The sequence below is a fragment of the Saccostrea echinata genome, unplaced genomic scaffold (genome assembly GCF_033153115.1).
Source record: "Saccostrea echinata isolate AGI-Se365-2 ecotype Australia unplaced genomic scaffold, CSIRO_AGI_Sech_v1 ptg000030l, whole genome shotgun sequence".
NCBI classification, from domain to species: domain Eukaryota; kingdom Metazoa; phylum Mollusca; class Bivalvia; order Ostreida; family Ostreidae; genus Saccostrea; species Saccostrea echinata.
In genome coordinates, this window is record NW_026889779.1 from 26,230,102 (window position 1) to 26,245,913 (window position 15,812).

At 32.3% G+C, this 15,812-nt stretch overlaps 1 protein-coding gene across 1 annotated transcript in view; it reads left to right on the plus strand.

Annotated features, from left to right (window-relative positions):
- Positions 1 to 15,812, plus strand: part of LOC133196983 (integrator complex subunit 2-like) — a 34,467-nt gene that overhangs the window by 14,875 nt on the left and 3,780 nt on the right. Inside the window, exons 10-21 of the mRNA XM_061332825.1 lie at positions 675 to 789; positions 932 to 1,000; positions 7,285 to 7,419; positions 7,973 to 8,273; positions 8,433 to 8,559; positions 8,703 to 8,836; positions 9,015 to 9,216; positions 9,528 to 9,656; positions 10,479 to 10,704; positions 11,019 to 11,129; positions 11,282 to 11,389; positions 15,217 to 15,322. Of these exons, the coding sequence (XP_061188809.1) occupies positions 675 to 789; positions 932 to 1,000; positions 7,285 to 7,419; positions 7,973 to 8,273; positions 8,433 to 8,559; positions 8,703 to 8,836; positions 9,015 to 9,216; positions 9,528 to 9,656; positions 10,479 to 10,704; positions 11,019 to 11,129; positions 11,282 to 11,389; positions 15,217 to 15,322 (1,763 nt within the window). The remainder of the gene's footprint in view (positions 1 to 674; positions 790 to 931; positions 1,001 to 7,284; positions 7,420 to 7,972; positions 8,274 to 8,432; positions 8,560 to 8,702; positions 8,837 to 9,014; positions 9,217 to 9,527; positions 9,657 to 10,478; positions 10,705 to 11,018; positions 11,130 to 11,281; positions 11,390 to 15,216; positions 15,323 to 15,812) is intronic.

Genomic DNA, 15,812 nt, shown 5'->3' on the forward strand with positions numbered 1-15,812 from the left:
AATAAAAGTTACTCCCCAGTAAGAACTTTATATTTATATTGATTTGATTGACACACAAAGATAAGTTTAAGCAAAATTCTTACAAATAAAGAATGGCTTACAATATTTTGAACAAGTGAGACTAAAAGGGAATGTAATTAGTTGCACGCTAATTTACTGATAAATATTTATTATTATAACAGTAACTTGATCCGAAGAGCCATATCACGTCAAGTTGACAGGCACGAATCATCAGATCAAATGAGATGCGAAGCGTGGAGTTTGATCTGATGATCCGCACCTGTCAAAGAGACGTGATACTGCTCTTCGGATCAAGTTACTGTTATAATGATAAATTTATTATATACCCCTTTACAACTAGCAAAATATAACAAAAGCAAACTTTCTGGATCAATTACATAACTTTTATACATTAAACAAGCCATTTTGTCAAGGAACTTTGATGCGCGAGAATAAAAACGTCATTTATCTGTGTACTATGTCATCAGTTTCAGAGATGGGTGACATGGATTCAGAAAATCACAGTGTGGTGATTCTGAACATCGGATCACACCGTCACGTGATTGCATAAATTCAACAGTAAAACTTAGTGACAAATAGTTGGGTATATAATAAAAATGAATTGGCAGATTATGTATAACTCTTTTAAGTTGTATTTTACTGTAAACTTCTAGTGAGGTGTCCAGTGCTTGTTCCTTTGGTGAAATGTTGTTCCTGATCGCCATTCATTTCCATAGCAACAACATGACAGCAATTTCTGACCTTGTGTATCTCACATTGGGTTTAAAGGTAATTAAATTTTATAAAACAATAGTCACAGACTTTAATTTCTTTTGGTTCTTTTTAATTTTAGCCATTGTTGAGTCATAATGCATTCCAGTGAATGAAATATGATTCCATTTACTTTGTATATTTATTTGGACAATTTCAGAATCTGGTGAAGGCTAATGCACTGGCTAGAATAAGACAGATATTTATTTATGAGATCTTTACAGAGCAGGTAAGAGTCCATGGTTCACCACAGACGGGTGAATTAAAAAAAAAAAATGACCAAATGCATATTTATCAACCCACACTAAAAATACATGCAATGAAAATAGATTTCTATGTCTCAGCATATGTCTTTAGATACTGTCTAAATACCTGCCAAATATCTCGTTGATATCTCAATTAGCAAAAAAGTTATGACCAAAAATGATGCTAAAATTGTCAGGAGTGCAACACCTTTTTGTGACATTTTGAAATTTCAGTATTTTTTGGAGATCTGTGAAATAAACAATAATGCTTTATGTTGAAAATAAAGACTTTCCTGATAATATTCAAAGTATTGAGCTTTAAATGTGGACTGTAGTAACTTTTGTTTAATCAAGTTGTGGTCATGGCTGATGTTTAAAAAAATGTTATACCATGTCAGGAGTGCAACAGAAAAAATGTAGTGTTGCCAAAAAAACATCAATTGTAAAATTCTGAAAGAAAATTAAGACAAAAAAGAATTTTGGAAGTGTAAAACAATAACTGATATACATTTTAAAACTTAAAAATGTTATATAAATCACAAGCAGCATTAATGAGAGTCAAGTATATGTGCATACCCAGTAATGTCAGGAGTGCAATATTTGATGTTTTGCTCCCAAGCATGAAAAATCTATTATCATTACATGACTTTCTCATTTTTATTTTGGAAAATAAAGACACAAAGAACATTTTTACCAAATAGATTTATCAATTACAGGATCTGTCTGTGCTTCCGATCTATATTTCTATGGTCAGGAGTGCAACACATTTTTTTAAGATTCAAATTATGTGACGAAAACATTTCTATTCATGCTTAGCAGTATTCATAAATTAATAATGATTTTTTTGTATAATTTAATATTAAATTATTGACAGTTTTATTATTAAAATCCTTCCTTTTTCAATTTTATTAATTCAGATATGTTTTTATCTTTTTGTGATTTTTTTTATGAATGTTAAAAACAAACACACTAAAAAATTGTCATAAAGTTCAAGTAATTCCTCCTCAACTTCACTGAAACAACAGAACAAGTTCTTATGTAATTTTCACCTCACAATTTTACTTTAAAGGCCTTAATGCTTTTGGTCAGGAGTGCAACAAATGTGTAAGAATTATAAATCATCCAATAAGAATAAAAACTAGTATTAATTGTAACGGGGACCGTTACAGATGTTCCCCAAACGCTCCCCAACTTCCTTTTGGTGTCTTATTCCCTGTAAGCTTCATTAAATAAGGCAATCAAGTATATTTTTTTTACGCATTACACACGCGCGCACGGGCATGCATGTACAAAATATATGTCAACTTGTCTACACTTTTAATATATCTTTATATTCAAATTTCATTAAAAGATAAAAAAAAATTCGGCTATATTAAGTATATCGGTCATTTTACGCATTGCACGCGCGCGCACGTGCATGCAAGTCCATGATGACCGTGTCATCTTGTCAACACTATTAATATATCTACATATTTCGGGTATCAAATCATTTCATCAAAAAGTATAAAAGTTACAGCTATATCACGTATATTGGTCATTTAAGAATTGTATGCGCGCGCACGTGCATACATACGCATGTTGACAATGTCGTCTTGTCTACATTTATAATATGTCTATATATTCTGAGTATCAAAGCATAGCATCAAAAAATGTAAAAGTTATGGCTATATCAAGTATATTGGTGATTTTACTCATTGCACGCGCACACACGTGCATGCAAATGCATGCATGTGCGCGCTGATCATGTCATCTTGTCTACACTTCTAATATATATTTATATTCTGAGTTTCAAAGCAATTCATCTAAAAATATACAAGTTAAGTCTATATCATTCGTATAGGTTATTTCAATCATTGCGCATGCGCACACGTGCATGAATGTGCATTTTGACCATGTCGTCTTGTCTACACTATTAACATATCCTGATAATCAAAGCATAGCATCAAAAGATACGAAAGCTATGGCTATATCAAGTATATTGGTCATTTTACTCATTGCACGCGCACGCACGTGCATGCATGTGTGCGCTGATCAAGTCTTCTTGTCTACACTTCTAATATATATTTATATTCTGAGTATCAAAGCAATTCATCAAAAAATGTACAAGTTAAGTCTATATCAATTGTATTGGTTATTTTAATCAATGCGCATGCGCGCACGTGCATGCATGTGCATTCTGACCATGTCATCTTGTCTACACTATTAATATATCCTTATATTCTGAGTATCAAGGTATTTCATCAAAAGATATGAAAGTTATGGCTATATCAAGTATATTGGTCATTTTACTCATTGCACGCGCACGCACGTGCATGCACGTGCGCGCAAAATGACCTTCGTTCCGCAAATCTACATAACATTCCTATTAACCCTAAAAAGGTTTCAACTCAATCGGATGTATAGTTTCGGAGATCACTCCCGGACAAAAAAGTACCCAGGAAGAAAAATAATAATAATAATAATAATAAGAAACAGAGTAAAAACAGTATGTTCCCAAACTTCGTTTGGGGAACATAATAAAGAAAAAATGATGAGTACAATTTTTCTGGTGGGTTACTGTGTTTGTCCTATAAAGGAAAATATGCTATAAAATATATTTTATCTTCTAAATATACATTTAAGCTAGTTTTTTGGCATAAATAGGGAATAATTCCAGATAAAATGTGAATTTTAAATACTTTCATCTGTCTTAATTATGAAGTATTGGACTATAAGTACTGCACAATTTCGTTACCACTTGATGTCGCCAACACTTTATGAATTTTTGTGTTCTATGGTTTTAATTTTAAATTTTATGCAGTCAGGAGTGCAACAAAACTGCTGTATAATAACCAATGCTTTTTAAGGTATTCAATGTATAGCGACCGTATTTTGTATCTAATAAATGAACGGTCCTATATTTGTAATTATAGTATCATTTTGATGGTGTTGTGAAATAAAAATACTCCACCAAGAAATTTTAAAAATTTTGATTATGGTCAAATTAATTGCACCTTGAATTTTACATTGAAGTCTATGGGCGATGCATATGTTATTAGGGCCCCGCAAGGATTTGCTGGTGCCCTATAGTAATCACTCTGTCTGTCTGTCTGTCTGTCTGTCTGTCATTCTTCCATCCACAAATTTTCTGTTTTTTTCTAATAACTTTTTTTGTAGTTGACCAATTAAGTTCAAATTTGGTATGTTGGTTGAAGAGGCAGTAAGACATATTTTGATGCTAAGTTTGGTTCTCTATGTCATCCACTTTGGAGCTGGGGTGGTGGGGTAGATTCCTTAACTTTACATTAGAATGAATGCCAGGGCAAAGAGAGATAACTGCTGAGAATGTTCCTATTGTAAACTATGAAAGCTGCAATTAGTCCCATGGGATTAATTAACTTTCCTCTTGAAGAAAATCCAAAGCATTATCTGTGTCTGTCAAATTGAGATTAATTAACACCTGTGTCTGCAAATGAAGTTTGTTTTGAAGTTAAGGTCAATTCTGAATGATGTTTACATTCTCTGAACTGTGGATTTAAATAATGTTCATACTTTATTTTGGTAAAATATAAAATGAGTTATGATTTTATTGAATTCTAAAAACAAGATAAACATAAAGATATGTTTTTTTTTATTCTTTTGTTTTTATTTATTTATTTTATTTATTTATTCATTTTCTTTTGGCTGTCATATGTAAATTCAAGAAATCTGTTAATTATAATGGGTAGTCCAATAATAATCTCATTCTATCATTACTGAAAGAGTTCTGATTGTAAACTTGGAAGAAAAGGATAAGAGAGCAGTACAATTAATCCCTTGGGATTAATTATCTTGTCTGGGGCAGAAGATTTTCCAGGCTTATCTTTATTTGTCACTTTAAGATAAATTAACCTTTGTCTGCAACTGATGTTTGTTTTGAAGTTAAGGTCAAGCCTGGGTGATATTTGAAAACACATGCTGTATTCTTGTTTAATTATACATTTAATTGAGTAATTGTAGATGTGATGTTTTTTACTGCCTTATGTAAATACAGGGATACTCTTTACAGGTTGTTGGATATGTAGGAATTATCTTGAAATTTTATAAATACAGTTGTTATTGCATATTCTTCTTCATATATTTTTAAATTTCTGTAATCAATTAAAATTCTCATTCTGTTAGCTGCACCCTTATATTTCTACCCCTCGCGGGACCCTTGCTGACTGGTCAGTTTTCTAGTTAAAATATTGTAAAAAGTATTTTGAATTTCATTAAAAGCTTTTGGTGAAAATATGCGTACACTGTCTCATTATTAAAATATGAAATAAAATTTATCATTTACCACATAAATTTTGACGAAATTAAAATTTTCTTCTTTGCATCAAGGGCAGATAACTCTTCAAAAACTTTAAAAATGCAAAATGACCAGCTTCTTATATGTTATCAGTCATGTGAATTTGGTTCATTTCACTTTCAACGTTATCTAGCAATGCAATTTTAACTAGTTTAAAATGATTCAAAATTGTTTAAATCCCTTCATTATACATTGAATACCTTAACTATCTTTACTAAAAAATAAGTTGAAAAAAAATGTTTAATGTTTAAAACACTATTTCTATGAACAAATTACAGAAATTTTACAGTCAATTCAGGGAATAGTTTTCATCATTTCACATATATTTTTAAATAAAATTTATATATATTACACTTTGCAAATAATAATGTTTTATGGTCTTCAAAATATGAAAAACCTGCCGTAAACGATGAAAAATATCAAAATGATAAATCAATTTACAAAGTAAGAATGGGTTATTGTGTGTTATAATTTTTAAAACAATGTTAAATAAAATACATGTCAGATGTCAGGAGTGCAACACAATAATGTAACATAGGGTCACGTCAAAATCTAGTATTTTTTAGCTCACCTGAGCTGAAAGCTCAAGTGAGCCTTTCTGATCACCCGTTGTCCGTCCGTCTGTCTGTAAACTTTTCACATTTTCGACTTCTTCTCAAGAACCACTGGGACAATTTTAACCAAACTTGGTACAAAGCAACCTTGGGTGAAGGGGAGTTTAAATTGTTAAAATGAAGGGCCAAGTCCCCTTCAAAGGGGAGATAATCAAGAAAATACAAAAATTGGGTGGGGTCATTAAAAAATCTTCTTCTCAAGAACCACTGGGCCAGCAAAGCTGAAACTTATCTGGAAGCATCTTAAGGTAGTGTAGATACTAAATTGTTCAAATCATGACCCCTGGGGGTAGGGCGGGGCCACAATAGGGAATCCAAGTTTTACATTGAAATATATAGGAAAAATCTTTAAAAATCTTCTTCTCAAGAACCACTGAGCCTGAAAAGCTGAAACTTATTTGGAAGCATCTTAAGGTAGTGTAGATTCTAAATTGTTCAAATCATGACCCCCGGGGGTAGGGTGGGGCCACAATAGGAAATCCAAGTTTTACATTGAAATATATAGGAAAAATCTTTAAAAATCTTCTTCTCAAGAACCACTGGGCCAGATAAGCTGAAACTTACTTGGAAGCATCCTGGGGTAGTGTAGATTCCAATTGTTCAAATCATGACCCCTGGGGATAGGGCGGGGCCACAATAAGTACTACGGGGGGGGGGGGGAGAAATCAGGTGAAAAACAGCAAGGCCAATGTTACTCAGGTGAGCGCTGTGGCCCATGGGCCTCTTGTTGTAAGAGAACTCGTATATAAAAATTCTTTTTTGGCTTAGATTTAAAGAATTGACTTGAACGGACAAAAAAGTGAATTTTGGGGAATTTTATTGCTTCATATTTTGTTCATATTAAAACTTTTCAAACCAGAATTGAAAAAATAATGTAAAATTACAATCAAAAAGCCAATTTTTTGTCACATATACAAGAGAAGATACTCAATCAAGGTCTAGATTTAATCATTTATATCCCTTCTACCATTTTGAAGCAAAAAAACTATAATTTCATGTGATTATGTATTTTACAAAGTCTTTTAAGGTGTAATGATATTTATTTTTTTCCAAAAGAAATTTTACTAATAAAAATTCTAAAACTTTTTAATCCAATTGTCTATTCTATTGCCACTTCAGGATTTTAAACTAGAATGCATGTGCAATATGATGATTTAAGTGAAAAATATGTTATAAGTAGTTGAATTTTTTCCAAAAAATTCAATTTGGTGGTCATTTTTTTTTTAATTCACCCAGAATTAGTATGGGTCAGTGATAATCAGTCATCTTTTTCCTGATGTGATGCAGAGATTCCTGTGATAGTGTGAAATAATATAATGCTGTTATACCTGTGCATTTTTAGGTGATTACGTCCCATGCAGTGAAGGTTCCTGTGACACCTGGACTGAATGCAAACATGACAGGTTATCTTCCTATCAACAGTATTTATCAACTTCTAAAGAGTCGCTCCTTTTCCAAACACAAAGTACCAATAAAGGTACAGTAATGAAAAATTCAAGTCAAAATTTCTTATATTAACTAGACACTTTGTCTCTTTATGAAAATAAAAGAAAAACATGAAAATATGTATATGTATTGAAATACACTGCAGTGTAAATGAATGGTGTAAGGTGTAGGTCTGTTAGACTGGTATCAGAACTGAAATTTGCACATCATTGGATATCTGCATTTCATCTAGCTTTTGATTCACTACATTCTATTTTAGAAATACATGTATGCATATGTACAGTGTATTTATTATTAGCTAATCTCAGTAATGTTGATATGAGCTCACTTAAATACAAGTATCTTTGTGAGGGTACCAGGTTAGAGTGTCTATTTTAAATTTTATTTTAGTTTCTTCTAACCTTACTCTTAGATATACAGTATATCCATCAGTGGGGTCCTTACTGACTGGTCTCATAGTTTGATGTGATTTTGCCTCATTTTCACATACATGTAGATAATAATTGTTTGGGTTAGCAAGTATTAAACATTTGATTACCATATTTTATCATATTTCTTCATTTGACAATTTCTTTCCTTTATAGGACTGGATTTATCAGCAAATTTGTAACTGTTCTACACCACTCCATCCACTAGTTACCTCCCTTATTGATGTTTATGTCACCTCCACAGTCATCAAAAGCACCAAGACTGATCATCTAAATGAACCAATCACAGAGGAGGAAATACTCAATGTGTACAAATCTTCAGTGTTTCATTGGTCAAAATCAGAAGGAGAGGAGTCATCAAGTTCAACTTCTAAATCAGAACTTGCTCCACAGCTACTCATGCTTTATTATTTACTCCATTATGAAGACATAGTATTGACACATATGAAAACTCTTGGTAAGATATTGACTCTTCATTCAGGAAAACCATGTCACCTGTATTTCTCAACAATTCTGACCAATGGAATTACATGTTTTTACGTTAAATAATATGCATAAACGATATAGGAGAACCTTTCCTGACTTTATATGTATGACATTTTACTCCTGTTTTCAGTAATGTCCAACAGGAAGGTGAAATCCTACCATGACACACTACTGGCCCAGATTCCTATTAACTTCCTGTTACAGACGGCTCAGAGAGAGCAGGAGCAGTACGCTGGATTATTCTCACCACTCCTAAAGTAAGGCACGGATACTTGTCATCTGTATCCTTAATATTATTTAATCATTTAATTTAAGTCTTTCCAATTATTTTGGATCACAGTTGTCTCCTTTGCAATGTTTGAAAGAAGGAAACTCCATTTAAGTTATAAATATTATGCAGGTTACTGGTGACCCATTATCCACACCTGTGTGTTGTGGAGGATTGGTTGGAGGAGAAACTGATTAGGGAATCTCTGGTGGCAGAGACATCAGTCATGTACAATATCCCCTGTACCATTGATAACTTCAATGATGGTTAGTTCTAGCCAATACTTCTGTGAATTACAGGCTGGCATTGTCTGTTTACTGAAAAAAAAAGAATAAGTAATTTACTCTAGCATCAGAATATGGTTTTCATTGGGAAGACGATTCAAAATTTTAATGCAGTTTGAAGGGAGAGCAAAATGTTCTCCTTAATTTCTTCATTTTACAGCACTGAGGAATCTAACCACACATCCAATGAAGATGATCTCACAGCTGCAGGCAATGCTGAAGATGTCTGCCCCAGACTTGTTACGTTTTGCTGAGCCAGTGGTATCCTCTCTGCCCATCATGCTGGATGAGGTGGTGCCCAGAAAAATAGTGGACCTAATCAAGAAAGTCTGGTTTCTTCTTCACGGTGTCTCTCCACGAAGGTAAAACAGTCATACCTAAAGTGGATATGGGAGTGATTGTTAGTAGTGGTTGTGGCTCCTCCCATTATTTGTACAAGATACAAGCAAAGAATCTATGATTTTAAGCAAGCTAATTTTAACTGTATGTACAAAGTATGTAAAAATACTAAACAAACTCATGTTATTGAGATTTCTTCCATTATTTTGTCATGTAATGTGATTAATATACATGCTTATATACAAATCAATTGACTGATTTTTAAATGGCAAATTGATAAAAATAACTTGACATAGACAAATGTGTCCACTTTTTTGTTGTTTTCTGTCATCAGTTTAAGACTGTCCACTGTGAATTCCCTCCGACTGTCAGAGAGAACAACATTCCAGGTGACTCCGTACACAGAGAACGACATTACTGTAGATCCACTGATTATACTCAGGTGTGATGAACGTGTCTTCAGGTAAAAACATACTGACAGTAGTACACATGCTTATTCATCATTAATTTTGTATGTCTTTTTATAAATTATATAAGAAAAATACTAATTTTGTATAAGATCAGCCAATAATAGTATATTGATAGGGTCTTCAGATGAGAGTAATAAATGCTAAAGAACTAGGTTCACTGGTCCTGTTCATATACCAATTAATTTACTATCACCCTACGTCCCTTTTCAAGATCAATATAAAGTAGAGACTGAGTCCAGATATTGGAAAAAAAGGCTTTTAGAGACGACCATGTTTTTGAATTTTGCAGAAAACGAGTGTGTTTGAGTTCCTTCAGCAAAGAATTAAAATATTAAAATGCTTCTCCATCCAAAAAATGAAACATGTTTTATAATCATTAAAAACAGTTCTATCATTATGTACAGATGTATTGCATGTTTTTGATCAAAAGTTGTGCTCTATACGAAATACAGAAAAAAAGTTCAAACTTTTGACCATTTTCAAGAAATTTTCAGCATATGGGGATAATGACATAATTCATGATGTCATAATGCATGGACAATCGAGAATTTTTTTTTGAATTTAATAGATAGGCATTCACCAAGGGTCCAGTTGATATTTATTGCCTTGCCCTCACAATTCAGAGGGCCAGAAGATTCCCTAAGTGAACCTTGTTCTTTGTTGACAGTATTCAAATTCATTATTGTTGATTTTGTACCATTTGTGTTATTTAAAGTATGTGTATATTCAGTTGTGTTCCAATATTGGACATCTTGTTATGTGTTTTGTTGTAGTCTTTATTTTCTTGACACTGAGCCTATTTGCTACATTTACAGGTGCCCTCCGATATTGGATATCCTGTTACGTGTTTTGTCAGCTTACCTCCAGGCCAGTCGAGTCTATTTACACAATCACATGCTGTCTAATCCAATCCTGGAGAATGCAGCTCAGGCTGATCGGGAGAGGCTGGACCTAAAGCATGCCCTGATAGCGGCCCAGGAGAGTGCTATTATACAGATCCTACTGGAGTGTTGTCTTCCCACAGAGGAGGAGCAAAGGGAGGTAAATCCTGCTCTAATCAGTCACACTGACAGTTGTCACAAAAAATCCTAAATAAAATATATAAAGTAAGACTTACATTAATAAATCCACCTGTTCATTTTACTTTACAACTTTCAAAAAGTATCAATTAACATTTATTTCCTAACAATTCTATAAAGTACTAGTACTTTGAATTCATGTGTACTTTCTATTATAATACATGTATATATTGAAGTTGAGGGCAATTCAGAATGATGATTAAGAAACTTTTTTCATTTTATGTACAACAGTAGAAAAACTGTTAAGAAATACATTTTTTTCTTTATTTTCTGCAGGGACAAGAGGGTCTGTTGACCAACTGTCGGGAGATTCAGTGTATCATCTGTTCATTTATACATCAGCTGTTCATTACAGAACCCCACCTTGCCAAGCTTGTTCACTTCCAGGTATGACTCCTGTGCTTAGATATTTAAAAAATAAAATAGAAGCAAAAAGGACTGATTTTGACTTCATTAGACAATTTTCCATTCTAAAATGCTTTCCAAGGGGAACAACTCTGACAGTTGTTTAATGAGATGTTTTAACCTTCGTTATTTAGGGTTATCCAGATACTCTGTTACCCGTGACAACCACAGGGATCCCCTCCATACACATCTGTCTGGATTATATTCCAGAGATCTTAAGTCAGCCACAGCCAGAGAAGCAGGTCAGGCTAAAATAATTCATGTTAATCACTGTTTATGCTTAAACTTTTTTTTTACTGTTTTACCCATGTGATCTAATAGAAATAACTTTTATGTTTCCTTATATTAAAAAAATAATAATTTGGTAAACGAAATCATGTTTTCAAAAAAAAAAAGCATTGCTCCTTGCAAGTTTGTATTGCAGGACCAAGTCCTAAATGAGATAATGACATTAATTGGATCATACATGTATATGGGTTCACTGTATGGTGTACTTGGTGTACCGTAAGTTTTGGGGTATATGTCGATGGGGTGTATAGGTCGAAAGGCTCATTTTCAGCCGTAATTTTAAAAAAATCCTTAGATAGGACGAATTTGGACGATAGGACGAGGCTTTGTTCATCGATTTCTAGAGATTCTTACTTAGATACTACGTATCAGAACATGTAAACCTCTTTAACTTAACCCGTGATATTAACGTATTGAGAAAATAAACTAGTATTTTTATGAGTACAATATTTTAATAGTGTTTTATACAAACGTAGTTAAAACTTCCTTGAATTGTGATATAATGTATTTTCTCCAACTTGCCTGTTCAATGCCGTCGTAGTTTGACTCTTTCGTTAAACACATAAATACGGTAGTATAAGACAGCTATAATTAGGGAAATACCCGAAATCAAACATAATCAATTTCATTTTAGAACATCGTGGACACATTCTTTTATTCTGACATTATTTACCGGGGTAAAAAATTAACTTCGATGACCGCCATTTTTATATTTTCTTTTCCAGGGATTTGCTAAAACACGCAAATGACTATTACATGTAACAGTGCGCAAATGAAATTAATCATATTTTAAAACATGCTATAATTTTGCATGAAATATTGTTGTAAAAAATAAATTTAATTGAGAGTACATTCGCAATTTAACAGTCATCAAGAATTTCACAGTTTTGTTTGTTCAATGATGTATAGCACTCATACCCTTGTAACGGCACGTGAATCTGTTAATCATGCCCCGCAGGTGTTTTAACCAACACAGGTATTAACACCTTCGTGTACACAGTGTATATCCCTTTATCTGTCAGACAATTAAAATTCTATTAGAAGCCAATCTTTGTATAATTCAGTGTACCCCTTGGGTACGAGGAAGCTTTCAATTCTATCATTTAAAAAAACATTTATTTTGTAAAACAAAAACAAAACAAAAAAAAAACTGTGAATAAAAAATAACGTATCGTAAATAAATGAATTTATAACTTCCAAAAATGTATAATAGTATATTCAATATAAGTTCGTTTTATTATAATTAATTAATATATAAAACAAAATTGTTATTACTAGCAGCATATGTGGAAAATAAAATAATTTAGAAACTTACTGGCAACAATTTACTTCATGCATTTTACATCTAAATAAATATCACAAGACAAGGAACAAATATTTAGGCATACTATTTCAATTAATCGTTATAAATAAATGGTTAAAAAAAATTACAATTGCAATTGTGAAAACTCTTCCGTATTTTAAATTTTGATACGGCTGCGGTTTTCTTTTTAGTAAACGATTGCGACTTCCAACTTCACAAGATGGACACAGCATGTTGTAAATATACTTTGAAACATTAATTACTAGATGATATACCGGTAATAAGTTTTTTTGTACATCGACAGATATTTAATGGAACTTATTTTGTAAGAAATCAATGGAATAAATATTTAATTCTTTATTGTTTATTATTTTTTTCTCGGTAAAATAATTTTTAAAAATACAAAAATGACACAGATTTGCTTTAAAATTGACGTAAATTTTTCTGATTTGGAGGCATTTTTCATAAACTTGAGTCTTAGATTGGTCGATTCGTTAAATAGGACGACCCCAGCGGTTCTGAGAAAAAAAGTATCGTCTTATCTTCCAAAACTTACGGTAATTAAGATATTCCACACAAAACTTTTATTTAATGGATATTTAAAGTATCTCTTTTGACATAATTATGAGTTTATCATTGAAAGAAAAATATAAGTTATTAATTATTTTATATGATTTTTAGCTCACCTGAGCAGAAAGGTCAAGTGAGCTTTTCTGATCACATTTTGTCCCTAGTCCGTCTGTCCGTTCGTCTGTCCAGCTGTCCGTCTGTCTGTAAACAATTTTTCAAAAGGCTACTCCTCCTCAGTTTTGGTTTGATTTCAATATAAGTTGACACACAGGTAGACTACACTAATATTCACAAGTAAGTGCATCAGTATTTGATTTTGTGGAACGGTGTTGCCATGGTCACTAAAAATAGAAATTTCTGTGAAATTCCTTTAAAATGCTACTCCTCCTACAGTTTTGGTCTGAATTCAATTTTACTTGGCACACAAGTAGACTACACTAAGATACATAATTTAGTGCATCAGTTTTTTGATTTTGGTGAATGGTGTTGCCATGGTTACTAAAAATAGAAATTTCTGTGAAATTCCTTTAAAATGCTACTCTTCCTACAGTTTTGGTCTGATTTCAATTTTACTTGGCACACAAGTAGACTACACTAAGATACATAATTTAGTGCATCAGTTTTTTTAATTTTGATGAATGGTGTTGCCATGCTTACTAAAAATAGAAATTTCTGTGAAATTCCTTTAAAATGCTACTCCTCCCACAGTTTTGGTCTAATTTCAATATGATTTGGCATACAAGTAGACTACATTAAGATACATAATTTAGTGAATCAGTTTTTGATTTCGATGAACGGTGTTGCCATGGTTACTAAAAATAGAAATTTCTGTGAAATTCCTTTAAAATGCTACTCCTCCCATTTTGGTCTGATTTCAATATAACTTGGCACACAACTAGACTACACTAAGATACATAATTCAGTGCATTGGTTTTTGATTTCGATGAACCGTGTTGCCATGGTTACTAAAAATAGAAATTTCTATGAAATTCCTTTAAAACGCTACTCCTCCTAGTTTTTGTTTGATTTCAATATAACTTGGCACACAAGTAGACTACATTAAAATACGTAATTCTATTTATTGCTGCATGTTACAAAGTTTCAAATCCAAGTGCTACTTTTTCTTTGCAAATCCAAGTGCTACTTTTTCTTTGTTACATGCATATGTACAGACCAGTAGAGCAACAGTCTCATCAGAGACTTCTGGTTCATATGTGCATTACTTGTGACAAGACCTTTCAGATTGTATTATAATATTTGACCTCATGACCTTGATCTTGAAGTTTGATATAGTTTTGAGAAGCTATAATCTTTGCCATAACTGTTTTTAATTCAATAATTTGTTTTTTTTTTTTTGTATAATGCACAGACAAGACATGACACACAAACAAAAATTAAGACAGTTACACTATATTCCATAAATAATGGCATCCCATCCACTGTGACACAAAGAGCTGGGGACTACAATTCTTACAATTTGCTTGTATATATGTAAAATGTTTCTGAAGATTTTATTCATAGAATTAAAAAATATTAGTAATTAATGATGATTTTCAAATTCATAAATATTTTTTTATCAAAATAAATAAAATGTCTAACTGACTCTTCATGACATGTTTTATTAGATATTTATTTTATGCATTATTTAACAGCATTTGCAACAAAATAATTTTTTTTCAATTTTTCTCTGAAAAACACAAAAAAATTATATAAAATAATTCATAGCTAATGTGGTCTTTTGATGATGAAATCATTTTTCAAAAGAGATTCTCTAAACATCCAGTAAATAAGAGTTTGGTGTGGCATACCTCCTTAAACTACCTCAAATTTCAGTCTTGATTAATTTTTATTGTCTTGATTAATTTTTATTGTCTTCATTAATTTATCTTGATTATTTTTTATTATTAGATCTTCGCTATCAAACTGATGTCCCACCTGTGTTGTCAGTACGCCTTACCGAGATCCCTCAGTGTGGCCAAGCTCTGTATTAATGTCATGTTTACTATGATCGGAGGTGAGCATATCTCTCTTTGTGGCTGGTGTACTTGCATGCATATTCTTCTAAAACTCTGATTAAAATGTCTTTACAGTATAGTAATTAGAATTAAAAATTAAGACTTCATGAGTATTATTTTTAGGTAAATTTATTTTTGTGCTTTTTAGCTCTACTAGTCAGAGACCAGAAGAGCTTATGCGATAGTAAGGTGTCCATCGTCCATCCATCTGTCTGTCTGTCTGTCTGTCCGTCTGTCTGTAAACAATTTTTCAAAAGGCTACTCCTCCTACAGTTTTGGTCCGATTTCAATATAACTTGGCACACAAGTAGACTACACTAAGATACATAATTTAGTGCATCGGTTTTTGATTTCGATGAACGGTGTTGCCATGGTTACTAAAAATAGAAATTTCTGTGAAATTCCTTTAAAACGCTACTCCTCCTACAGTTTTGGTCCGATTTCAATATAACTTGGCACACAAGTAGACTACACTAAGATACATAATTC